Source organism: Paramormyrops kingsleyae, chromosome 11, assembly GCF_048594095.1.
Source record: "Paramormyrops kingsleyae isolate MSU_618 chromosome 11, PKINGS_0.4, whole genome shotgun sequence".
NCBI classification, from domain to species: domain Eukaryota; kingdom Metazoa; phylum Chordata; class Actinopteri; order Osteoglossiformes; family Mormyridae; genus Paramormyrops; species Paramormyrops kingsleyae.
This window is the reverse complement of record NC_132807.1, coordinates 27,877,534-27,904,716: the sequence shown is the minus strand read 5'-3', so window position 1 is coordinate 27,904,716 and position 27,183 is coordinate 27,877,534. Positions and strand designations below refer to the sequence as shown.

The 27,183-nt window shown below is 43.2% G+C and overlaps 1 protein-coding gene across 1 annotated transcript; it reads right to left on the bottom strand.

The window, feature by feature from the left end:
• Nucleotides 1–128: 128 nt before the first annotated feature.
• On the bottom strand, nt 129–27,183 carry slc12a4 (solute carrier family 12 member 4). Its single transcript, XM_023790318.2, has 24 exons — nt 26,930–27,183; nt 14,550–14,647; nt 14,282–14,413; nt 12,800–12,946; nt 11,605–11,659; nt 10,919–11,049; nt 10,487–10,728; nt 9,675–9,889; nt 9,092–9,256; nt 8,865–8,963; nt 7,993–8,050; nt 7,177–7,351; nt 6,902–7,020; nt 6,134–6,232; nt 5,937–6,056; nt 5,708–5,812; nt 5,437–5,605; nt 4,457–4,652; nt 3,766–3,935; nt 3,269–3,400; nt 2,519–2,626; nt 2,104–2,291; nt 1,589–1,722; nt 129–884 (listed from the first exon to the last, which is right to left on the bottom strand). Exons 1-24 carry the CDS (start codon nt 27,063–27,065, stop codon nt 793–795), a joined length of 3,285 nt encoding a protein of 1,094 aa, XP_023646086.2. The 5' UTR covers nt 27,066–27,183; the 3' UTR covers nt 129–792.

Here is a 27,183-nt window from a genome sequence, read left to right as displayed (position 1 = left end):
TTTAGGATGGGAAGAGAATTTAATTAATGCGCTTTTCTAATTTCGTACGTGACAGGCAGAATTTAAAAAAAAAACACCACCTCCCTGTAGTGTGTGTTTACATAATTCACTCTAACCTCAACAAACACTGATATTTCACAGAATTTATTTGTCTGTTTGTCATTTATAAACAAACTCGTCCCTCCCACAGCTATCAAACAGACTAAAGGGGTAGTTCAGAGCAAATAAATAAAAATAATAAATATTCTCCCCTTCTGTGTACAAAAAACATCCAACAACTTCCACATGGAGACTGCATTCTTGTCATGACCAAATAAACACAAATGCCCATTTGCTAATATGGAAAATCATGTTTCATATGTTTTAACATATATAAACACCTTCAGTAAAATATCAGTTTGCTTCTGTTAGTTATAAATAAAATAATACATGGTAGGTTTTTATGTGACAATTATCTCAAGAGTGTATGTACTGCATGAAGTGATGTCGAAGTTGATCAGCCATAACTTTGACTCGCATTATATCTAAGTACCTTGCGTAATTCTTTCGTGCAAGATATGGTTCCAGGCAGAAGGCAGCATGTATAGAAATCTGAGCAAAATCTGGATTTTCTGTGGTCCTCATTCACAAAAGTCTTTAAGAATCCATGATTGATGCGATCAGAGACTATAGTTCAAGCAAACCTGCGGGTTTGTGCTAAGGCTAATCCTGTCACTGCCCCCTCACTGTTGCGGAATGTCTTCCGTGGATTGGTGACCACTCCCCCCCACCACTCGGGCTGACATCCAGTCATCACGAGTAGATGGTGATAACCTCTCTGCCGCCTCCTCGCACCAGTAGCACTCGCTCCAATCCCTCAGTCAAAACTTCTAGGAACTCCATGTCTGTGTTTGAGTTAAGGAAGTAGAACAGAGCTGTGGCCGTCAGTCTGCTGCATCCCAGCATGACTGCGGTTCTCTGGCTCCCCAGCTGAGATAAGATGCTTCCGTCTCCGTTCGTCATTTTTGAGAAATTCATCTGAAAACCAGAAGTTCTGCTTCCCATCGTCCTTCTATATCAACCCTTAACTTCTGAATGCATTTTCATCCTTGTTTCTGTCCATTATTCTGAATGTTGTTTACGTGTATGCTTTAAATTTACAGCTCAAGTCTGTATATTTCAATTCAAAAATGTATTCATTTAATTTAATTTTGAATGCATTTATTATTTGTAAATAATATTTAGTTTTTAATATTCAGACTGAACTGAGGTCATAGACTCAAAGCCTGGCCTACACCAGAAGCAACAATCCTAAACAATTAACAAATTTAATATAAAATGAATTTCTTCTGCCACACGACTTCTACATATCTTTATGCTTCAGACTTCTGCTTCCCACAGAGAGCAGACTGTGAGTACAGTGGCCCCTTCCAACATAGTCCCACAAACAAAACTCCATTCCGATTGGCTGACACATCTCAGAAATCAGACTGTGTCCTTATACTTTTGACAGAAATCAAGAGGATTTTCTGGTATGGATTATCCCAATATGCAATGTTCAGCCTGACATCTTATTTGATGGCCCAGACATGGCGGTTGTAAAGGATACAGTTTTCATCCCCTTCTGAATTTTTTGGAGGTCCAGGCATGTTGAGCAGCACCAACTTGGCGTCATGGGACCTGTTGACAATCACCTCATTGAGCTTCACTGCTGTGTGCATTCGTCGTACATTGGACTGGTCCCTGTGAGACAGACAAGACACCAGTTAAAATGTGGGAGAGTATTACTCCATGATGTCAAACACACGATACACTAGACTGCAGAGTCAAGTCAGGCAAGGCTGCACCATCTAACTTCTTACTTCAAATGTGTCAATTGCTTAGAGACCAGGAAAGATCAGCAGATGTCTACACTGCCATTTGAAGGACAAAACTATGAAGAACTACATGAACCAGCATGCAACACAGCATATTTACAGCTTCCTCCACACCCTAACAGCATGAGGATACAGACCCACACAAAAAGGAACCAAGAGTGGAATCAGACCAGATGATCAAACAGATAATCCCCAGCTGAAACCCAAGGCTGGTAGACCTCCGAACCAGCGGGGGGAGCTAACTCACGGCTTGATGCTGATGAGTTCACGGAAGTTCTCTGGTGCATTATTTCTGATCCTCCTCTCCCCATTCAACTTCTCCTTCGTCCAGGTCATCTGGATCCTCTCTGCCACCGGCTCCCCCAACTCATCCTCCTCATCAGAATACAGGCTGCTCATGTGGATCATGGAGTGTCTGTCCTTCACTAACTGTGCCTGTAGAAGGAATGGTGATCACCTTACTGTCACTGAAGCATTTTCCACTCTCTGAAAAGATTACACACTTCCAGAATACATGATACTATTCTGCTCTCTTTATTAACTACAGATCACTTGTAAGATTTGCTTTGTTTTTGCAGTGATGATGATGATGATAGTAACTTAATTTTCAGCTGTCAGGCTGGACAATCGCAGTTTGTGATGTATGCCTGCACTGCACTTACCTCCCGGTCTCGTTCGGCACTGGACAATCTCATCTGCCTCAGCATCTGTGACCTCTGCTCCATCATCAGAGTGCGCTCATACGTGTAGGCGGAGATGTCACTGTCGTGCTACAGCACAGTGAATGAACACAAACAAGAGTTTAAGGCTTCACGTGTTTCACGCAGCCTGCAGGCCCTATAGAAGAAGATTTTAACATAGAACACAATGTTGTTATTATTGTAGCATGAAATAGGTTAAGGACATAGAGGATTTAAATTCAAGCCTGGCTGAACAACTCTACTCCAAGGTAACTTTCTTTAAGCAAAACATACAGATGTACAAAGGGGTAAAAGTTGGTTTGGAAAAACGTGTCATGTTATAAACTAAATTTAATGCAAATGTGAAATGGTGTATTGTCAACATGAGTGTAAACCAGAGCAGAAACAATGCAACTTTCAAGATACAGCAGAACCAGAGATGGTAATCAGGATTGAAATGTCCATATTAAGACAAATATGGCAAAGCACTTACACTGCGCCTTGATGTGGAGATAACACTGTCATGCTAGAACCCTCAACACTATGCTGCAACATAGCTCAAAATATCATTGGAAAAGAGGAACCCAATTCAGGCTGGAGGTGTCTTCAATTGAGGAGGTCTACATACTTCAAAAGGAAATCACTTCAGGTCTCATTTAATTTCTTGTCTGCACGACCAATAAAAACCGGAGAAGCAGTAATGTGTCTGTGTTGGACTGTTCCTCCTCTTACCATCTCCACCACCTCCACCTCAGCCTCTATCCTGAGCTGGTACAGGAAGGTGGCCAAGTCCTTCTTCATTTGGATGCTGTTGTCGTCCATTTGTGCCACTGTGAAGATACGCATCTTGCACTTCCTCCAAACCTAGAATGCACCACAAAGGGGGACAATGTTGAGTCATGCCTGCAAGAATCTATGACAGCAGAGCTAGGATCAACCTGATGTTTTTTCCATAACAGTTATATTCATCAACACAGAGATTAACCTGCATGGTATTCTGAAGCACCATGTGGGGAACTACCAAAGGTGGAGAGTTCAGGTCCAGGAAATAAAAATCCAGACCATGATTTTCTTTCAACCAACCAGTTGAGTCACAGTCACAGAGTACTCAACTGGTTGGTTAAAACAAAATCTTGGTCTGGATTTTTATTTTCCGGACCTGAACTCTCCACCACTGGGAACCACGGTCTCTGGTATGAAATGTGTCTGTGATCCTGTGGGATCTGCACCTTGTGCTGCTTGAGGAGGAACGGCAGGAGCATCAGCATTCCTCCATCATGAACGATCCACCAGACATCGATATGGCCCTCTGCGAAGCGCTCATGGTTGCTGGGGTAGAAGGACACATTCTTGGGTACCATCAGAGCCAGGTGGGCGGCTGTGGTGCAGCGGACTGTATCTGAATGGAGAGGGTGAAAAGATGGGGGGGGGGTTGGGGGGTTCTTAGCACTTGCCACATCTCCTAGCAAGGCACCTCTATCAAGCAAAGCATCCCATCTGAAGGCCCTCAGCTAATTCAAACCTATGTTTCCAAACTGGGACAGGTATGATATGAAACTCCCAGTCAAAACTGACTAATATCCCAGACTGAAGTGATTCAACGTTTTACAAATCAACAGATGGAGAGTGGAGGGGTGAGAGTGGGGTGCTGTTTAAGCGTAATTGAACAAGAATTCCTTTTATTTACTTTAATCATCCATTTGTACACATGGCTAAGATATAAGACTTATTTGTAAAGGAAATTAGTAATTTAGCAAACAGCACATTGTCTGCTAATAGAGGCTAATGTATGGTATATAAAGACACTCAGATGAGACAGAATCACTGAGTGCATCCAACTGTTTGAAAGGGAAAAAGCCACACAAATATGATTTATATAATACACTTGGAGTAGAAAACAAATGGCAAACGGCGCCTTACTGATGAAAGTCTTCCAAGCGCCGGGGTCCTCGCTCTGCCTCCAGCCATACGGCCAGCCCATCACCACCGCGTTGTGCTTCATGCCGCCCAGGCCGCACGACTGGATGAGATGGGAGATGCCCTCGCGCACCTTGGCGGCCACCACCACCTGGCAGAAGCCCTTCACCTTCTCGATCTCCATCATGTTCTTGATTGCCTGGCGGAAGCAGCACATGTGGATGTAAAGCGTGAACCTGGAGCCAATACCAGGAAATACAGGAGGAGACCAACACAGAAATGCAAAGTTCATGCACACAGAGCCAAAAAACCCCAAAAACCCCCCTGCGGGTACATGGCTACCCACTGATCCACCACAGAATAGCTTCTTTGATTACTTTCCATATTTTGTCCCATTTAAACAGGAATATGAATACAGCCTCTCCCTCGGTTACGATGGGGTTACGTTCCAATAAACCTATTGTAAGGTGGAAATAACGTAAGACGAAAATGCATTTTAATACAGTACACCTAACCTAACAAGCATCATAGCCTAGCCTAGCCTACCTTAAACATGCTTAGAACACTTACATTAACCTTCAGGTCGGCAGCATCATTAGCGGGAAGCCTGTTTTATAATGAAGTGTTGAATCTCATGTAATTTATAGAATAATTTACCGAAAACGAAAAATAATTTCCTATCGTAAAGTCGAAATATTGTAACATGGACCAGCGTAACCCGGGAAGTGTCTGAACTAACATTGTGGTTAATGCTAATGCATTTGTTCTGAGATACCATCAGTATTTGCTGTAGAAATAAAAAGAGGCTGGACTTATTCCCAAATGACTTTCCTATGTTATCCCTCTATTTACCAGCTTGGTGAAGTAAAATGTTGGCAAAATCATATCCAAAATACAGCAGTAGATAGAATGAAGTGGCAGGGCAGTGGACAGTCAGTTAATGACCCTGGATCAGAAGCTCACAAGTGGTCTGAGTGCCTTACCTGCTCAGAAGCCTGGGTCTCTCCATAGCTATCCAGGAAGTTGCCCTGGATGACTGAGCCCACGATGGTTAGGCCCTTACCGGCCTTTAACTGGGAGGCGAACGTCAGTAGACGAGGGTACTTCACATGGAGGTCCTCATCCAACTTCAGCAGCACCAGCAGCTGGGGCCTGGGTGTGCAGATCATGAGGCGTGGGAGGTATGAGTCATGGATTCACGTCAGAACTTTCCCTGGACTTCCTGCCCCAGTGTTTGTTCTCGGTGATACTCGCCTCCAGTTCTTGGTGTGTGGTGGACCCGCCTCCAGGCGTAGGAGGGCATACCGGGCTCCACTCAGGGACAGGCCTCGAATTCCGTCTCCCCACTCCTTCTCCGCGCTGCCAAGGAGACCTTTGTCAGGGTAAACTCCTGCATGCCACCTCCCCAATGAACCCTTCCCCTGTTCTACTAAGTCCATGCGGAACCATGAGCTAACTGGATGAAGTAAGAGGTCAGACGTACCCCTGGTACTCAATGTACTTGTAGATCATGCCTGCGATGCCCATGGCCACGATAGCATAGTACCAGGATGATATGAACATCAGTGCCAGACACATGCTCATTCCCAGGAAGGAGAGAGCCCTGTGACAAAGAAGGCAGCTTAAACGACAGCCTGGTATCTCCTCAGACGAAGCTCCCCACTGGTCCCTCTCTCTCACCAATGGTAGTATTTGAACCGGGGCCTCCAATTTGGCGTGCGCAGGAGAGTTTGAACAGCACACGCGAGGTTAACAAACAGATAGCACATCAGGAAGAACCTGGAAGGCGAATACACACAAACCTAACATACTTAGAAAAGCGCAGAGATCAAAACACATTGATGAATCGTGTTCATAATCTTTTCTCCATTATGTTTCATATGCCCTTCAGAAAATCACTGCATCTTTGAAAAGATTTATTGTTAGATCTGACGCTGCCCGGGCGATTCGTCCAGGAATTACTTTTTGTGTCCAGACGAAACATGAATCAAGAAAGTTACATACATTTTTGTTCTTGTCAAACAGAGTAATCCCTTCACTAAGTGGAACACAATTCCAGTGAAACACTAAACACATTTCTATAAAAACCACTGCTAAATAAAATACAACATAACTGCTTAGGATACAAACACTCCCAAGCAAACAAACACTTAGGGATGAGCTCTATACTAACAGCAGAACATTGACCTAAAAATGTACTTAGCATCATTGCTAGACTTAGAGTGTTTACTTATCTAAGAATGCGGAAAATAATAGTAAATCAGATTTATTGGCTAATGAGACTATTATCATATACTATGTTGTTTACTGATGGATAATTTGGTTCAGAGCCGAACTCATATTTCCTCTTGGCGTTTTTTGCATTACTGATTGAATTTGGCTGCCTGTCATTGACGTATCTAGCAGTTTTGCAGTGGAACGTAGCGGCAGTTTGTTGCCGATGCTCACATAGAGAGGATGGGGGCCACCATGTCGAGAGAGGCGATGAGGATGCCTAGCTCTGCTATCAGGGTCGTCAGCAGCAATGCCCAGGTTGGTTCCCCATTGGCCTTTCCATGGCCGAACACCTGCAACGGGGAGACCGCAAAGAGTGAGCGACGGAGAACACAGCAACGACGCCAACACGATAGTGGCAGAACGGTATTATAGTCAGCAGCCATCAATGGTTCAGGCAGAGGAAACCCTCCCTCGAACCAAGAATGCATAATAGTGAGGAGACGCACCCGGAGGAAGGGGATGATGTTGTCTTTGGCAATAGCCTGCAGCAGGCGAGGGGCCCCCGTCAGTGACTGCAGCCCCGCCCCCACAGTGGAGAAGAAGGACCCGATGACGATGACCCAGGGGGACGGCCAGGACAGGGTACCTACTATCAGGTTCCTATTCACCGCGTCCCCAAACCTGTCCCAAGACACAGGAAGCTCACAAAACTCTACATCTCTGTTTTATCCTGGACACAGCCATCAGTAGCAATGATACTGAAGCAGCACTTCATGCATGTCGAATCACACAAGGGCTCTGATGCTCAGACACTACAACACATACAGGGAGCTGAGCAAAAGCTGCCAAAGAAAATGATCTAAATGATCTTCATGTTAATGTAAAACTATGGTGTTTGGGACCTGAAACGGTGTTCATCTAGCCATCCAACAAGATATCAGTAACTTTTTGGAGAACAGAAGAAATTCTTGAATTCTTCTTTTTATTGTGTAACTGTTCATTTGCATATGTTCTAATGTTAAATTGTGTGTTGTTTTTTAACAAGTATACATTTACTACCAAGAAAAAATGGCTTTAAACATTTTCCTTGAGTTCCTAAGACTTTTGCACAGTAATGCATGTACATTAATTAATGTGGAATATTTAACTAATGATTAATATTGTGGATTGTATTATTTCAGCCGGACGATTATCCAGGCCATGCATGCATACAGTTTGGAATAGACTAAAAGTCAACATTGTCTTTTTTCGGTCATTGGCCGCTGACCATAAATTCATTGACTACAAGCTCATTGATCTGCCCCATTTACTGCATGACGTACTTATCACGAAGAACCACCCCTTCAATGCAAGCTCCAAAGAGGACGACTGAGCTGAAATCTGAGCATTATGTCAAGGAGTATTAACTATTATTGCATATTTGATAGGAGGTTATATTTTATTTAAAACACTCAAACATTTAATCAAGAGAAAAAAATGCTTCATATAGACAAATGTGATAATTACAGTCAAGCACTGGCTCTAACTTGAGGGTGGTGCTGTGTATATAATAACTCGATATAATGTAACAAATTTTCACTTCATGATGTAATAACACCTGCATTTTGTAATAAACTTCCAGATTTTGTAATAGACAGCTTGACAGCAATATGTAATAAATTTCCCTGCATTTTGTAATAAATTATTATGTATTTCAGCGGTTATAACAAAATGTGGGAGTTTAAATTTTTAATGATGATAATGTAATACTGTGCATTATGTAATAAACAACCAAGACAGAGGTCTTCATTGACACTTTGTCAAGTGCGCTGTAACATGCTGTGGTTCAGGGCTGGCTGCTTGAGTTCTGCTCTGTGTGCATAATGTACTCTAGTTTCCTCCTGCAGTCCAAAAACATGTGGTTGAGTGAATTAGTGTTTCTAAATTGATCATAGTGTGCATGTGTGTCTGGGTGTGTGTGGTGCAATGTGCCCTGTGCTTCCGGGAACAGAGTCCCTGTGACCTTGGATAAGTAGGATGGAAAATAGATGAACCTTATGAAAAACACTTGGATGTATTTTGTAGTTCACACCATTTTTATTCTGTTGGGCTGAAGCTTCATCTCTATATGTGATCTAATAATGAAACAAATACTTTGAAAACATCACCAGCTCATTGCTGCTATGCCGGTGATGATGAGGATGAAGAAGGATACAAACTAAAGATGTTGTAGTTATTGCCAAGATGGTGCCGACAGGAATGGACCTCTGGGCATCTTTGAGGTCCCCTGATCTGTTGGAACCGGCCATGATGCCTATAGGAAGGAGGAAGATTATCTACAGCCTTTAGAAACAAATGGTAGTTTAGTAGTTTTTAAAATCCGTAAATTTGTAGCACCGAATGTAGCGAAACCAAACAGGGTTCCGCAGTAGAGCGACTCACCGGTTGCTGAGGGAAAGAAGATACCAACAAGCAAAGTGAAGGAAGTGGTGATATCTGCTGACACGTATAGATAGAAATTTTCCAGAGAGCCATGGACATCCACAGTGGGCTGACTTGCTTTCTCTAGGATCTCTCCTTTTTCTAGGTAGGAGCCCCACAGGTTATCTGAAGCACATCAGGATGGATGCCATTATCAAAACATCTGGCCAGTTATAGGAGCAATTGTTTCAATACACTGTCATATGCATGGATAAAAGTGTAAATGGCTCCGATGAAGTAACTAAATATAATTAATATTTTGCAATGCAAATATCATAATGCAAACTGTCACACTGTAGGACAAAGATCCTGTTAGAAATACCACAAGTTCTTCCTACAAAGGTTTCGAATCCAGGAAGCGAGGTGACCATGTAACACCTACTTTGGTACACAGGGTACCAGTGGTTAGAGTTCACCTGCATGCTGGAAACAGGAAAAACCTGACTTCTGTTAATACCCCACTGTTTTTTGAACAAATATGACACATCTATTATGTGATGTGTAAAAGGTAATATTGACACAAAGGCGTGGAGGAAGGGCTCACCTCTGATGATGCCACTAGCCAGTCCTGGGATTCCCTTGATCTCTGTCACATTGTTTTGTAAGAAATATTCATCACAGTGTGGGTCGCTTGCATTCCCTAAGCTGCAGAAGTTCTGCCACAGCTTGCTGTGCACGGTGGTGTTGCCTGTGGTTATGGTTTTTCCACATTCGTCAAACATGTGTCTGACTAAGGTCCTATTGCCCAACATGCATATCCTAAAGGGAGAGCAGCAATGAAAAGTACACCATTCTCGCACATGGTAAATGCTGATTTTAAGAATCAAGTGCTGAGAGGATAAACACATTTAAATAAAGCCAATGTCTGCATGTTCACTGAATGTTGTGTAGGTTTCCTCCACTTTCCTAACACAGTCCAAATACACGCTTTTAGGCTAATTGGCTTCTCTTCAGGCTAATTGACTTTACACATTCACACAATCCGGTCCTTATAGGAGCCCACAGCCGGTCCAAGTTTTTACTCCCTCCCTGCTACCTGCCAGACAGTCCACATTTTTGCTCTCGGGAGCTGAGAGGGAGCAAAAACGTGTACTGTCTGTGGGTGCCCAAGGACCGTTGTGCTAAATAACAATTTTCCGATACCACAAACCTAATTCCAGAAAGCAAACTGAAACCTTTTTTAGATTTTTTTTTTCAAAGTTCAATTTTTGCTTCCTTCTTTTGTTCTAAAACAACATCTGGAGGGAGATTTAAGCAATAAATTAATAAGCAGTTTAGCCAGACATCAAAACCCTGTACTTTATGGTCTCGTTTTGGACAATACATATGAGTCAGACTTACGGAAAAACAACTTACGGAAACTCTGGTGGACTGATGATGGATTTGACCGCTCCGACATAAATGGACACGATGGATATTATGACGCAGGCCAGGAACAGGGAGGCAAACTTGTTGACATAGCGGACACCCACCAAGACCACCAAGGCCATGAGGCCCAGGCAGATAGTGCCGTAGACCCTCATGTTATTCAGCATGGCACTGTCCCCCCCATGAGCATCCGAGGTGTGGAATATGGCCGCCATTGGAAAGATGTAGCTCTGCTCGTATGATATGAAAAACAGATGCAATGAGTGGGTTTGGATGGAGGGGAGGGACAGGAAGAAGACTGTAATACAATAAATGAGAATGATTCTCACACAGACCCACACTGCCTGTGACTTCAGTCTTGTTAAGGACCAAATCTCTTAGACAATCCAGAGAATCTTTTATCATTGCAGACGGACTCACCAGGAGAATTTCAATGGCTCCCAAGATGTACATGGCAGCTGCGAAGGTGGTGCCCAGGTAAAAGCAGAGACCAACTGCTCCCCCAAATTCAGGACCCAGGGAGCGAGAGATCATGAAGTACGCTCCGCCGGCTGGGAGAACCACAGCAGAGGCCAAGCTCAAGTCCACAGCTACTGTGCAGAGGGCCTCACCTTGGAACTGCTCTTGTCGACTGATTGCATGTATTTCAAGCAAGTCCACGTGATCATTTATGATTTGACATGACATTCAAGCATTCAGGCTAACGAACTAATTGAATGAATTAATTATAGCTGATGCTAATGAAAAATATCTTCTAGAATAAAAACAAGAAAATTATCTTTTAGAATTTGGGAGGGAGCGGTTACTGAGCTATTACATTTAAATTAAGGAGCTCCTTATTTTATTATTTATTAATTTTTATTGGATCCAAAACTGATAATCTACTTATGTGGCTTAGAATTTTAATGAGAAGAGCCCTTGAAATTATTGAAAGGACATAACATTGAGCCATACTACGTTGACTGATGGAAGTATTATGCATTCAATAATGTGCATCATACAAACATTGAGGAGAAAAGTTATTATCTATAAATCCTTTATGCAAATGCTTCTTTGAGTTGTAGCGACAGTAAATTTATATCGACAAAGGGATGTTGGGTCATTACCGGGGACCACGCCGTTTGTAGCAATGGCACTCATTGAAATGGCTGTGAGCATCGTCTGCAAAAACACAAAGACAAGATGTCAATACACCGAATAATACTGAACACCAGGGCTCCACAGAACCTACTGCTGTACTCCTTATTCACCCATAGTGCAAAGAATACCTCCAACACCATCATCAGGCTTCCTGAAGACTCCACAGTTGTGGACCTAATCACAAATGGTGATGACCCTGTATACAGGGTAATGGTATTAAAGAAAAGTATTACATTAAAAATAATAATTTGGGGCAGCTCTGTGGGTTGAGACTCAGAATATTGTCAGTTCAAATCCCTGAGTGAGCAGAGTGATCTCACCAGTGGGCCCTTGAGCAAGACCCTTAATGCCAATTGCTCCAGTGACTGGCTGACCATAAATTCTCCTCTATGCCAGTTTCATGAGGTGGTCTCCTGGGATTCTTTTCCAGCTGTCCTGAAGGAGGTTCCACATATACTGTACAGTATGTTGAGCACCAGAGGTGGAAAGTTCAGGTTCAGAAAGTATAAATCCAGACCAAGGTTTTGCTTCCACCAACCCTTTGAGTATAAAGAGTCACTGCCACAGAATACTCAACTGGCTGGTTGATGCAAAACCTTGGCCTGGATTTTCACTTTCTGTACCTGAACTTTCCACCTCTGCAGAGCACTCATTTGATGCTTCTCCTTCACTCTAGGACAAACTCCTCCAAAACCATTTCTACTGCGTTCATGTCAGGTGGCCAGGTCATGTGATGTGACAAACTCTCACTCTCCTTTGAAGGTGGCTTGGCGTGTCCAAACTTTTAGCTGGTACGTGCGCTTTCATCAGTTCTTTCAGTAGTTCTAGTAAATATACTTCAAACCAAACACTTGTTGTTCAGATAGGGTGGCCAGACAAACCCCTATGTCAGGGTTCTTCAAATCTGGACCTCGATTCCAAATCCAGGCCGTGTTTTCAGTTCTCCCAGGTAGTTAGTTTAATAATTACTGATTCTGATTGGTCAGAGGCTTCTCACCTGATTGACAGGTAAAGGAAGGCTGGAAAACCAGCAGTGCATTTGAATAACCCTGCCCTATGTGTTTCTTTGGGCCAGTGATGTGTACCTATGTGTACTTATGGAAAGTTTGATGTTTTCATGGGGTGAGGGGAGGAGCTATAGAGCTGGAGAGCGGTGCTTACGCAGGAGCAGCACATGAGGACAATAAGGAGGGACTGCATGATGCCGGCGATGCCCACGATCCAAGTAAGGCGGAGGAAGAGGATGATTCCGAAGATGTTCTGGAGGCAGGGCAGATAGACGCCCATCAGAGTGCCCATGTTGGGGGACTGCAGACACGATGGGACAGTGACAGCACAGGGGTTAGTGCTGTACAGCTGCAGCACCGTGTCAGGGTGAGAGGCTGGGAAGGCTGAAGCACCAAGAGGCACAGACACTTAACAGAGACGTACACTGAATATACACCTTCTGCAAATTCAGGTACAGCACTGTGGAAAGTGCTTAGGTAGTCACAGAAAATGTTTAAAGCTAAATATCTGGGTAGTAAGTAACTCAACACAACTCAACACAACATTAAAATATATACAAATGAAAAAATAAAAACAATAATTTCTTCTGTTCTCCAAAAGGTTACTGATATCTTGTTAGCTAGATGAACACGGCTTCAGTTCCCAAAGTTCTCCTTATGGGCACCTCAGCCATTCCAAGTACACGTCAAATTTCACCACCAGTTCAATTAATTAATTAACTTAGGTCACAATGCCCTAAATTATACTTACTGTCCCTGCAAAAATATTCATTGCTGTGGACTGGAAACAATTAATCGATCGGGGCATTGATGGAGAGTTACAGGGTCAGTGCACCAGTGACTGAATAGCTTTCTCTGAGCGAGTTTCACCAATATCCTCCTCATCCCTACAATTCCTGTCCATCTTAAACAAAGGTATAGATAAGTCTGTTATCAGATGAGGACCTATACAAGAAGAAAATTTGCTTTGCTTGGCGGGACACACTGCATATTATTTATGTACTCTCACATGCTATCAACAAAAACATACAAAACACAAACACATAGCTGAACAATGACTCTTTCAGCAACGACTGCAACTGCACATATAACATGCTTTTTGAAGATTAAAGATCAGTTTGTTATATATCGAGTTGGATGGGACTGGGGGTCACATGTATTTTTGTGGGTCAGTCCATGTTCCCCGAGGGAATGAGCTGTTCCAAACTGGTGTTGAAATTGTTTCAGTTATACTACATGTTTACAAGAGCTCAACAAGCTGAAACCTGGAAAAACATTTCTGTTAAATAGCCAGTTCAGATAAGACATTTTCATGGAGGGCTTGTGGGAATGTTGCTGATACAACAATGTTCCGAGGGCAGATGGAAAAATGATTGGTTCAGAGAGATAACCAATCAGATTGTAGAGGAGGTGGGCTCAAGCGCTTAAAGGAGGTGAGATCAAGACATCTGATTGGGTCGTCCTGTCTCCTCCAGTTGTTTGGACCCACCTCCTTACAATCTGACTGGTTATCTCTCTGAACCAATCATTTTCCTTCTGCCCTCAGAACATTGTTATGCAAGTAAAACTCCCATGAGTGCACAGTGAGAACGTTGTTATCAGAAAGATGGCAGCGCCCTTCCCCTGAGCGGTTCACCTTTGGTATCTTCCTCTTAGATGACTCGGCACTCTCAGCTTCCTCATGCTCCTTGGCCCCCTGGGTGATGTTGGTGTAGCTGACCAGTCGGCTGAGAAGGGACGACACTTTGGGCCGGATGTCCAGTTCCTCCTGAAGGCCGAGGGAGGGAGAAAAACAGCCCAGAAGGGCACAGTCAATGTATAACTAAAACGTGCCGCATATCATACATTCTCTCCAGCATATAATTCTGCTTCTCAGAGTGTTTGGTGGATAGCTGAATGCCGACCTCAAATAGAGCCAGGTTTCTGTCATAGTAGTCATTTCTCTTAGGGGACGAGTCGCTGCTGTTGAGGAAGGGGCTGTCTTCTTTGTGGCTTCCGTGGCCTGGCAAGGGAGAGAGAGAAACAACGATGTTGAGCATGTTTCAGTGGTCATGCCCATGCTTACCAATGCGACTATCCTGTCCATGAACATTGTGTGGGCTACGTCGTGGTATAACAGTGATGTAATCTGTACCTGTAATCTGGTTACTCAGGGTTCGTCCTGCTTAGTTGGTGTTTGAGTCAGCAACACAGTTTGACCTCCAGCTGCACATAAACCATTGTATGTATAGCAGTTCAAAACATGGATTCCATGATGGGGTGTATAATGGTTAACAAAGGAAAGAGGAAACGGTATGCTTGCTTGGTCAACACTGCTCATAGCAGCAGGAGTATACCCCAGGGATGTGCTCACCCCCCACCTCCCCCGCTTTCGTGCTCCATTTATACAAACCAAAATTCCTTAAAATTTGTCTGGTTGGCTTCATGTCACCAACAAAGAGTCAGTCTACAAGGCAGAAAGGATTTTCAAGGCTTTCGAAACTTTTTCTTATTGTTATTAACTTCAGAGAAGAATCTTCTCCACATCTCTGTCTGAAAATAAGCAGTTCAAATGTGAACAGTAGAATTGTTTAAATTCCTGGGAACGTTCATCTCGCAAGACTTGAAGTACAAGGCTAATCCACTGCAAACAGCAACTACTGTTTCTATTCACGCATAAGTCCACATCCTATCTAATTATTTGTTTGCTTAGTTCCCCTAATCGTCATGTTTATGCGGAACTGTATGCATTATGTAGAGCTGCATGCATACAGTTCCGCAATTATGCATGTGAAGCTGCATGCATTGTGCAAGTATGTTCTACGCATAATACCACCCCTAGGAAAATAGTCACTGTGACTGGGGTATAAAAGCGATTCAAATTCTGATTCAGATTCAGTATTTATGCTGCTGGGCAATTCATTAATAGATGAATGATACCATTCTAAAGGCAACTATTCAACGCCAAATGCCATGGTGTTACAGGTCATTCAAAGCTACATGCAGACCATATGTTAGACAGTCTCACTGTGACATGGCTTTTATGAAATACCCTGGCAAGTCGGCAGGAAGTATGTTCTGTGATAATGCTTTACGGTTGATGGCATGTCCACCGCTCATACCAGTCACAGTTTAGAGAAAGAGTATATAACAGAAACCACAAAGACTTATCGTCCTTGCAAAAGACAAGCATTGAAAACGTGGGAGAGGTATGACAGGGTGACACAAGTCGGACACAGAAAGAGACGTATCAGGTGCCATAGGCTTGGATTGAAATCCTACCAAATTTTATGGAAGGTTGTTTAAATTTATTTGAAAGGTGATTCAGTGTTTCTTTGCTGTAAGGCTCAAAAGCCTCTCGACACCATAAGGAGGGTGAGTGTGATTCATGCGTAAAATGTAACTCAAGTAAAATTTCAGAAATAGATTTGATTTTAAAAGCACAAAAAAGAAAGTCATAAGCCATGACCCAACTTGTTACTGTGAAACAGCAGATACAGACACTGGTACAAGCAGACACTGGTACAAGCTTACAGATACAAATACAGCTACGAAAAAATACACAGAAAAAATACAGATCCACTAAAAATGCTGACAAAAATATACTCAGCTGTTAATGAAAACAATTGATAACACTATATTTTCTCAATTTAATAAGTAAACAGAACTGAGGAAAAAATAACATGAAGAGGATTAGCATATGGTTTAATGGATGAAATTTCACAATATTGAGGTATACTACTTACGAATGACATTATATAAAACCTAACATTAATCTCAACAGACTGGGAACAATTACAGTATAATCTGACACAAATTACAGGCAAGTTTGAACAACAGACTGGATTTAGCTGAAAATGATTGTGGAACCTGGTCCATAAAGGGAGGCAGATACCGGTGAATGGATGAGTCTCCTCAACCAATAAGGCAACTGAGACCCCACTGCACTGTGAGGACAGTGAGGATGAAGTCAGCCCTGATACCGACCAACATTCGCGCCTTGTGCGGGGTCAGCCAGTGCCGTGCCTCTCCATCGAGCCCCCCACCCTACTCACCTGCTTCAGGCACTAGGGAGCCATTCGTCCCGCTCTGCTTGGTCATTCTTTCTCATCTGCTGAGTTTGGAGCAGAGGCAGGGAAAACGACCATGACTCCCCGCTGCTCTGGGGCAAACTCAATTCGGGGGGGGGGACACGAGCCCAGCACATACCCACATACACACACACTTGTCCACTCAAGCACACAGAGTTTTAGTAGCTTCAAACAACTGTGTATTTTAATCTGGGCCCAAAAGAGCAGGATGAAAACCTTGTCACATCACTGATATTTTCATAAAAACCAGCCATCAGGGCGGAATGCGGAATCCACTTACAAATCATTCACTTCAAATCCATAACCCTGCCTTCCTAGCATTTTTCAGCAATGTTTAAGAATCTGTCATGGTTGTATACATTGTTATGTCTAAACACGCTCTTTTATAAACTTGAATTACATAAAACAAACATAGCTATACAAATTCAAAAGGCTGGGGGAAATAAAAACCGGTCACAACGAAAGAAAACTGTTTCATAATAACGCACCATCCTGCTTGTCAGTCTTAAGACAATAATATATCATTAAACGTTATCTGCTATATCAGAATAAACACGCAATTCTGACTGAAGCCGAGTTCTCTGCCATGAGCGTGACAAAATACAAAGTTGCCCTCTAGCGTCCATATCTGATATAGCAGCACAGCGGTGGAAAACACCGTTTAACTCTTAATAACGTGCGTCAGCTGCATGCTGCGGAAGTTTTAGAAGACACACATTATGATGTTATTTGCTTTTTGTGCGTGTGCATTTCATGTTTTGCATAATCGATAAGAAAGAAAAAATGTATACTTGAAAGATTATTGCAAGCGGCCAAAAGTTAATTGCGTTGTAAAGAAGTGCACAGGGGTTATCCCTTGTCGTTGACCTCACGTCAAACTTGTAATTAACTTGATTAACAGGAACATTTAGACGGCTTTCTGGGTTCCCGCTGCTTAGTAGCTGGAAGGAAACGCAAACGGCTTCCAGGACAAGTCTGAGCACGCTAGCACAGCCTCCCAAAAATGCCTTTTATAAGGATCAAAGAGGGGCAGCCTGAGGGAAAGGACCTTTGCACAAAGTTACATCAGCTAACTGGCCTGGAGCTTTAGTGAAGACTCAGAACTCAAACACCTTCACCCTGACAAATTATTAGGACAATGTGGCAACTATTTAATTCAAGACTGATTAAAAAGTATAAGACAAACTAGAACTATTGCTATCAAAAACATTTTTAATTTTAAGATTTTTACATATGGAAATGATAGTAATTATTTTAAAATAATTACTAATCTGTAAAGACTAGTGTATATTTAAAAATGCAAATCTCATTACAGAAGTTAGTCAACATTACATTTATGTTAATCAAAATGTTAATTAAATGAAATTAAAATTGCAAATAAAAATGAACTTTTTGGAATTCCTCCAGGTCACAGATGTTCTTTAATTGTGGGTATATACTCTGTCTCTAAGTGCAGAAAATGTGCAATGAATCTTAATTTTTTGGAAAACATTAAGAGCAACTTTGAAGAAAAATATTTGTAATCAATATTTGTCAATGGTAATTTATAACAAATGAGTAGCATTAGAGTATCAAAGTACTGATACTGAGGTATGGATCTGGCCATTGATACATTACAGTCTCTAACCTAAGCATCAGACTGCTACAGCGGATCAGTGGCCTTTAAAAAACTTGACTTTCAAATATTCTTTTAAGATGATTCCTTAAGCCATAAAGAGGTAAACACTGTGCCTGGCATTCAGCAGACACTGTACTTTTTTAAAAATAGCTGTGTATTCTGTGCTTTGATTGGCCCACATAAGGCGGATAAGGCGTGTTTCTAGCCATTATTTTAAGACAGCCATGTCATGTCACTGTTTGTGCAGTTGCTACAGGGAAAAAAACAGAAGAGTGAATTATATGTCTCAGTCCTACACAGCCTTAAGGCCAGAGCATCTTACAGGCCGTGACAGAGAAAACTCTGGTGCGTTAAAAAAGTAGCTAGAAAACTGCCTGAAAACTGACAAACATGCTGGAACAAGTTACAGCCGTGATGGTGAAATTTACCCGCAGCCACGTGCAGGAGCCAACGGTGATAAACTCCACCTTGACCCGAAATGAGTTTCCCCTTCTTATGGCTTCTTAAGATCGTAATGAATGCGCCAAAGCATAAGTCATTTCGCTTCTTATGACATCAGTCAGTACACATCATGAGGCATGACAAACATGTAATATTATTCGAAAAGCTCATCATGACTGTGACACTGCTGCTGAAGCTGTCCTCTTGTTTACATCATAGCCATCTACCCATATTCCATAACGGCTGATTCAGTACAGGGCTACCGTCACCCTGGAACTGGTCCCAGGGAGCACAGGACAGGGAAAAAGCCTGAACAGGATACCACTCCTCCCAGGGACAGAGATGTCAACGTGCCTAACGACACCATTTTTGAGAGTATGGGAGGAAACTCACAAAAAAAGGACATGCAACCTCAACATGCACATGCAGCTAGAGACAGGAGTCAAACCCACAACCCTGCTGCTTGAAAGTAGGTCTAGGTGTCATAGAGCAACTGTGACAAACATATACTTCTGCACATAAAAAGAACTTCCACTTGACGTCTTTCTTTATTTTTATACATAAAAATAAAACCCTATGTAACAATGCAATATGTAATAACACCGCATTATGTAATGACTCAACAAAATTTCCATAAGATATATTTAGGTACATTTAGATGAATTCTCAGGGATGTGTGTAACGAAAGCTTTCTGACACTAAGTGGTTTATTTTGTACCTAAGACTGATTAATGAGCGTTTCTCCAAACCATTTGTAACAGCTGGACACTGTGGAGCTACTGCCAAAGACTATTGGTGTGGCATCCTGGGTCAGAACCCTGACCTTATTCTCTATATGAAAACCGCACACCAACAAGACAGGGATGGGATTTAAACATAACCATAAAGTTCTGAACCAACAGTGGTCCCCCCTAAGCCATCCTACTACCCAGTTTTCAGGGTAACCCTTGTTAAAACTTAAACCCTTTCCTGTTACTTCCCATCCTCATGATACGTTTATTTATTGAATAACACCCCAGTCCCTGTCAAAGGGGAACATCCACTGACTGACCTGGCCCCTGACCCCTGACCCCTGGCCCCTAGGCGCACGGTGATGTGGCCACATCACACGTTCCATGTAAACACTGGGCAAAAGTGGACAATGAACTCTGCATCAGACCTTTCACTCCTTGTTCCTGCTTGGGTACAACTGCATGTTCAAAGATCCTATTACAAAGTAACATTGTGTTGCTGCCGTTATGGTCATAGCCTGGCAGAAACTTTAACCCAATTCAAGAGAGGCAGCAATTACTTAAATGGTTTTTCAACATTTATGCAGTCAGTTATTTTACTGATTATTTGAAAAAACATTCAGTTAGCTGTCCTGTCACTTCACACCTTGGGGGTTTGAGGGTTTAATCCCATGTGCCCTCCAATGAACCGGAATCCTGTCCCAGGTATCTCCTACCCAGTGCCGTATGTGTCCTAGCATGGGTACCACACCTGCCTATAAACAGCAAGTGGTAAATACAGTACAGTATATACAAAGAGAAGAGAGTGTCCACAGGGTGGTCATGCGATCTTCTAGGTGTGCAGGTTATGTTTTTTCTGGTTGTTTACCCCTTTTAGGTTTAGTGTATGTTTTCTTTTCATTACGCACGTTTGACGACCATACCAGGCATGCATTATGCGTGACAGTGGAAGGAGGTAGAGTTTAATGCTGTTGAGAGAAACTTGTTAGCTCTGTGTTCTGTATGAGTGTAAAGGCCTTTTCAGCCGCCAGCACTCAGCCTTTCACTGGTAATGAACATTTAAGATGAATTTAATGAAGACTAAGAAAGAAGCAATTATACTTGGGCCGTTTTACCTCATGCTGTTACTTGGCCGACTACTTCTTAAGTAATTCGACCCCACGGAGAACCACCTGGATTGTGGAATTGCACAACCAGAAGGAGTTGGGAGCTGGGAGGGGGGGGGAGGGGATTTAATTAGAAATCTAAAGAGCTTTTGAGTTCACCTTAATGATGTACATGTAGCTGCACATCCAAAGAAGTTGGAAGCAGGCAGTTTGCATGATGGTCCCTTTCTCCGCTTGCATCAGAATAGGCAATGACTGTTTTCAGGAGTGAATGAGGAATCGACCTGACAGACAGCGACATATGCAGCACTTAGTGGGTTAGCAGTATTCTTGTGGTCATATGTCTGCAGACTTGGCCTCCACACAGAACTTCAGTGACGCTACGAAATCTGGGTCAGATCTGGGTTTTTGGGTGTCCCTGATACGGCAGGAGGGACCCCACCTCTGGGTGGTAATAGATGCTTCATGCTCTTTCTCCATCCATCGCATGCAGTGATCAGCTCACAGCCGAACAAGCCAGAGATGCCATCAATGACCTGATCTTTCTGCCAGATGTTTACAGACTGAATCCCCAAGATGGGAACTGCTGTACACCCTTGGAAATGAGGTACCTTACTTCAATTTCTTTGTTAAATACTCAAGTATTGAACCGTAAGGTAAGGGAACTAATTTAGGCTCTCTACCCTATAATCCTGCTCAGAATACAGAGCTGGAAGAAGAAAGAATGGAAATCTGCTAAATACTTAATATATTATACGTTTGCATGCATTAAGTCTGGTTATAAAGTATTGTTGCTCTCCATATAATGGATCTTCATGAGGTGCTTTTTAGCTGCTATGACCCACCATTGTGTAGATTCCATTTCTTGTTATATTTCAGAACATGGAAGCCCTCCACAGGTACACGGGTTTACCATCAGACTGGGTGAAGCAGGATTTTTAAACAGAGCTGACATTAAAGCCAACAGTGAGACTACTGCAGGCACGTGATACTGATTTTGTCTTATTATAGAAGGCCACCTGAGGGCAGCCTACAGACCAAGCCAGTTTTCCATGGCGTTCCTGTGCATTTAATCATCAAACCCTCAGTTTTACTGTTGGATCAGAACTGTAGTTCTCTCCATATCAGGCTGCTTCACTAGTAAAGTTTATTAGTAGTCCGTTCAGCATTGTTTTGTTGTAAGAAAAGCTCTCCGTGATCACGGATGGGAGCTTCACATGAAGTGTAGGTATAGCAGAGAAGTGTTACTTGGTTCCAACATCTTGGGACTCTTATGAAGAAAACAGACCCTGAGGGAAGTTAAAAAAAAAGTGCTGACTGCTGCTCTTCTAGCAGAATAAAAGGATGTTGTGTTTGAGGCAATACAGTCTGGGAGAATCTGAAGAGCCGCACCGTGCATAATGGAACTGGGTCACATCACCTACGGGGCACTAGCTGTTTGGTACACAGCCCTCCTGGTTTGCTTCCAGTCCAGGAGTTCCCCGCTTACTGGCAATTTCGCCCACTGTGCTTTTACCCAAACCTAATTTCCACAGGAAAATCACTGAACAAAGTGAGTATTACTGCATGAGGTATCTATTAAATCCCTTGAGTCTCCATCATTTACTCTCAAATTCCCTCCTTCCTGTTTCCATTCAGGTGTAGAGCCGCCACCGAGGGAGTCCGGAGTTAGGCGTGTCCATAAGCTCTGGTCTGCAGAGGAATGTGCTCAGGTTTGTGACTTAAACCCAGCTGCTACCTGTGAAGCCAGGGACGTGAGCAGAAGCGTGTGCGGTGCCGACCCGAGCCCACTGGTCCGGTTAGAGCATATAAGGGAGACAACAAATGACATCAAACCTGCAACACTTGTTACCTTAAAAAATATTGTTAAATTTAAACCTGTATGCCCCTTCAAACTAAATACTATACATTTCATCAATCCAGTTGCAGGGATTATTATGGTTCTTATGGAACTTACTGTCATCAGTTGAAATTGAAATAGCCAACAGTTGGAGCACAATATTCTGTGTGCTTAGAGACATTTGTGAAAATGGATGAAAACAGGCCAGCACACAATGTCTGTCACCTTCCTCAGGTTAGCAAATTACACACGCGTGACAATGTCTGTCACTTTCCTCAGGTTAGCGAATTACACACGCGTGACAATGTCTGTCACCTTCCTCAGGTTAGCGAATTACACACGCGTGACAATGTCTGTCACCTTCCTCAGGTTAGCGAATTACACACGCGTGACAATGTCTGTCACTTTCCTCAGGTTAGCGAATTACACACGCGTGACAATGTCTGTCACCTTCCTCAGGTTAGCGAATTACACACGCGTGACAATGTCTGTCACCTTCCTCAGGTTATCGAATTACACACGCGTGACAATGTCTGTCACTTTCCTCAGGTTAGCGAATTACACACGCGTGACAATGTCTGTCACCTTCCTCAGGTTAGCGAATTACACACGCGTGACAATGTCTGTCACCTTCCTCAGGTTAGCGAATTACACACGCGTGACAATGTCTGTCACCTTCCTCAGGTTAGCGAATTACACACGCGTGACAATGTCTGTCACCTTCCTCAGGTTAGCGGATTACACACGCGTGACAATGTCTGTCACCTTCCTCAGGTTAGCGAATTACACACGCGTGACAATGTCTGTCACTTTCCTCAGGTTTGCGAATTACATACGCGTGACACACTCAGACAGGCTTGTGAGTACAGATACCTTTAAAACGCATCGTTAGACATGCTTTACTTTACTTAAACCTAATTTACATAAATTTGTGTCCCATTCCAAAGCTGCCAAACCCAAAGCAAAGCCAAGGTCGTTGAATTTTGCATCTACATCATTTCAAGACCACCTCTCAAATAAGACCCAGATTCAGCTGTACTGCCTCAGAAATGGTGACATCTTCATGACGGATTTCATTTCAGTCAGCGCTGAGCTGTATTTAAGTCTTATAATCAAAGGTATCCCACAATATGAATGGTAATATACATTAATGCACCCATATAAATAATTCTACACTCTTTATTGCTGCTGTCAATAAAAATAGATGGTACTCCCCTAAAATTCGCCAGGGGGGAGGGACTGGGGGGTGAGGGGCATTCCCCAATTATAAAACTTTCCACGCAGTGGTCTGGATTAACTTGTACAAGCTACGACTGGATACAAAATAGGGGACGAATCGTGTCTCATTTTGGTTCAAAATGGAACACAGCATTTTATTTTTCGATACAGGACTATCCTGTATAAGATAGGATGGGTGGAGCTGTAACAGCTACAAAAAAGTGCTTCGCTAATTTCATTTGAATTTAATTTTAGCCTAGCTGAGAGCCTCCTTATTCCCAATGACTCACATTATTCTACCAGCTGTCCATTCCTCTTTTACAAGGTGACATGTCAGCTGTCGGTAGAGAGTAAACACTCATTTAATTGTGTTTAATACGCTTCTCCCTACCCTTGTATGGTCCAGAACTGTTCTAAGCATAGCCAGGAGTCTGAGGAGCGAAACCGATCAATTTTGTTCAGTCGCCCCACGATTATAAGTGCAACACAGCCTGTCTCCAGAGTGCTATAGGCCTAAACTCGTTTTCAGGGCAGTGAGCAAACACACACGCACGCTGACACACACGTTTGTTTATGCCACGGAACCTGAATTTTTGGGATCTGCAGCATCTGTACAATGGTCACTCTGTCCAGCGCCAAACAGAGGAGCCCCTCAGCCTCACATACGGACAGACCTGCTCTGTGGACCTGGATCCCAGCAGCACCCAAGGTGCTCTTCAGCCTTCCACCAGCCTCTCAGCTTCTTTCACCCGTGAGAAATCAGTTCACACACTAGTTTCTCACTCCTTGTCTGAGACTCTGGCCGCCGCTGCTATGATTTTCCATTACATATCTGTTATCTCCCTCATGCTCTTCACCACTGCATGGACAGTAGTTACCATAATACTTAAGGACACAAACTCGTAATCAAAATAATGAGCACTAATAACACGCTAACATTATTTAGCATGAAATAACTACTCTGAACCTGAATCTAACAATGGTACATAATCATTCCCCATATAACCTACAATATGTTAAGATAAAAATATTATATAATATACATGACGTAACGATAATAATTATTATAATGTCAGACTCTCAAAAGCTTGTTTACTGCCTAGGGGTCTTTATCATATTCTCTCTGGCTTTTCTCTGTCGTCTGTCTGATGACGTCTGAGAGGCTCACACAGTGGAGATGTTAGGTAAACTGCTACATCGCATCACAGGAAGTTCCAAGCCTTTTACCGGGCTACACACCAGGTCACGTAAGGTCACCTCGGGTCACCAGCTGCTAAGATCATGCACACAGACTTAACACACTACTGCGGGAGACTCATCATGGGAAATGCATCGACAAACTATGGAGACGTGGGCCAGGGGTACATTGTTAGAGTTGCAGCCCTCAGCAAACATCAGCTTTGGCTACTAAGGCTTATTTGGAATCGCTCCCTGTTTCAGGAATAGTGCTCTGCTCGACCAAGGCGAAACACACTGAAACTGAAACAGAAAAGAGCTTCAAAGTTTGACTGTCTACTCATATGTTTGCAGGCAAGGAAATATTAGTGTTTTTCCTCAAAGCCAAGCATAACTGAAGTTAAATAAAATACACAGTTACTATGTTTTGACTTTATACAGCAGTTTAGTATGTCTGCTGTGTTGTAGCATCATTCAAATTCACTCCAGCAAATCTGACTCACCACATAGTGGGTTACATGCCCACAATGCACTGCAAGTTGTAGTGCTCCATGTTTACAAATAAATGTAATGTCATAATGCAATATATACCATAATACAAAGGTAAGGTCAACTGACAGCTCATAATACAAATAAGATGGTATAAGAGAGCAACTTTGTAAACAAATGTAAGTTAGCAATCTGCAAAGAGCAAAGTTGGCATTTCAAGGTCAAATAATTATAAGATGAAATAAAAATGAAAACATTAACATTATCATTGTAATAAATTACAGGCTGACACGTCCATATCTATCTCCTTTCTCCATTTATCTTGCTGCTGCATATGGCTATTTGTGTATGTCAGCTGTCAAAGGTTGCTAGGATACCAGCAGCAGATTCAGAATCCGTTGTTTCACTGACTAGTCCCCTAGAAAAGAGGAACTACATAGATTTTACTATTAGGGAATTGTGACTGAGTGAATAAGGGAACCATTTCAAACAGGATAGATAATGTCACAATTTAGTTAGCCTTTTTTGGCTGTTTAAGACACAAGATAGTTTTGCCCATTTGAAGGTGGAAAACAGCAATGACTTAGGAAGGGATACTTGATCTGTCCAAGTTTCCTCAGTCTGAGGTTATTCTCTGACGCGCTTCCCAGAGAAATCCACTTTCACATAACTTGGCCTGGAAGAGACTGACTCGTTTGGCTATATATGGCAGCGTGAATGTTGGTGCTCTGGCTCTGTGGCGCCAGCATCTGGAAACTGCCAAGCTTGTGGTTTTCGCCCCCCCCCCATGGAAACATCATGATTGGGTGGCTGCTAGTGGCACCGTCACGAACCTGTGCCAATCGGGCGTGACACCTCCCCGCCCTGCCCTGGCGGTTCGGGTGCGGCCTCCTCGCCCTTAATCGGCTGCATTATTTCCACAAAGGTGTGGGGGCGGCGCATTTTGCTCCCGCGCCAAAGATGTGAAAGGAGAGACCCGGCTGCTCCTCTCTGCCTCCCACACGCTGCCTCTACTCCGAAAACAGGGACACTTCAAGCATAAGGAGAGCACATCTTTTGTGTGGGAAAACAGTCCAGCCTGTCCTCTTTCAAAGAATCCCCCCTAAACCCCTTAGTCCCGCCTCACCTCCCCCACCCCTTGCTGAAGGCCCACTGTTGTCTGACAACCCCGTTGGGTGCCCCTCCCTTGGTCCTCTGATTGTTATTCCCTTTCTGTGCCTTTCCAGAAGCCCTGCCAACATTGCTTGGCCCATCTGGCAGCATATCCAGGCTGCCCACGTTGACTCCGAGCCTGAGGAACGACAGGAAGGGGCCCCCAGGGAAAGCCCCGCAATCCCCATAACGTTCGGGGGAAAAAGGTAGCCCTTCAGTGCGATGCTGTCACATGACCCACACGTAACGTACACAGAGTCTGCTCATCACATTCCACCAAGTGACGTCGTCTTTTACTGCCGTCCCACATTATAAAGAGCTGAAACTAAACCAACCACAGGATTTCTTTCCATCTCATACTTTTGTTTTATTACAGAGATTATATTTAAGTAGAGAAGAAAAAAAAAGTTCTGGAAAAGTTTGAATCCCTTGTAAAAACTCACCATCGGAGCTCACGGTGTCCAGATGTCCTGGGTAGCTGTGGCCGCTGTCCCTGTGGTCCACCCAGTTGATGCCCTCCAGACTGTCGTAGCTAGGCAGGGTCTTATCTTCCACCGGCACGACGGTGAAATGGGGCATATTGTCATCCGGCACGGAGAGCTTGCCTCGGCCGCCCCTCACTCACTAGCGATCCCAGTCACAGTCAGCCGAGGGTCCGGTCATCTCCACGCATTCCTCTACAGTTTGGTAACTTCCT

Excerpts from the sequence above, each read along its gene's own strand:
- slc12a4 (XM_023790318.2), bottom strand. The coding sequence starts at position 27,065 with ATGCCCCATTTCACCGTCGTGCCGGTGGAAGATAAGACCCTGCCTAGC. Across the intron at positions 11,660-12,799 it reads TCCTCATGTGCTGCTCCTGC|ACGATGCTCACAGCCATTTC; the intron begins GTAAGCACCGCT and ends GTGTTTTTGCAG. Across the intron at positions 11,050-11,604 it reads TACAAACGGCGTGGTCCCCG|CCGGCGGAGCGTACTTCATG; the intron begins GTAATGACCCAA and ends TGGTTCTCCCAG.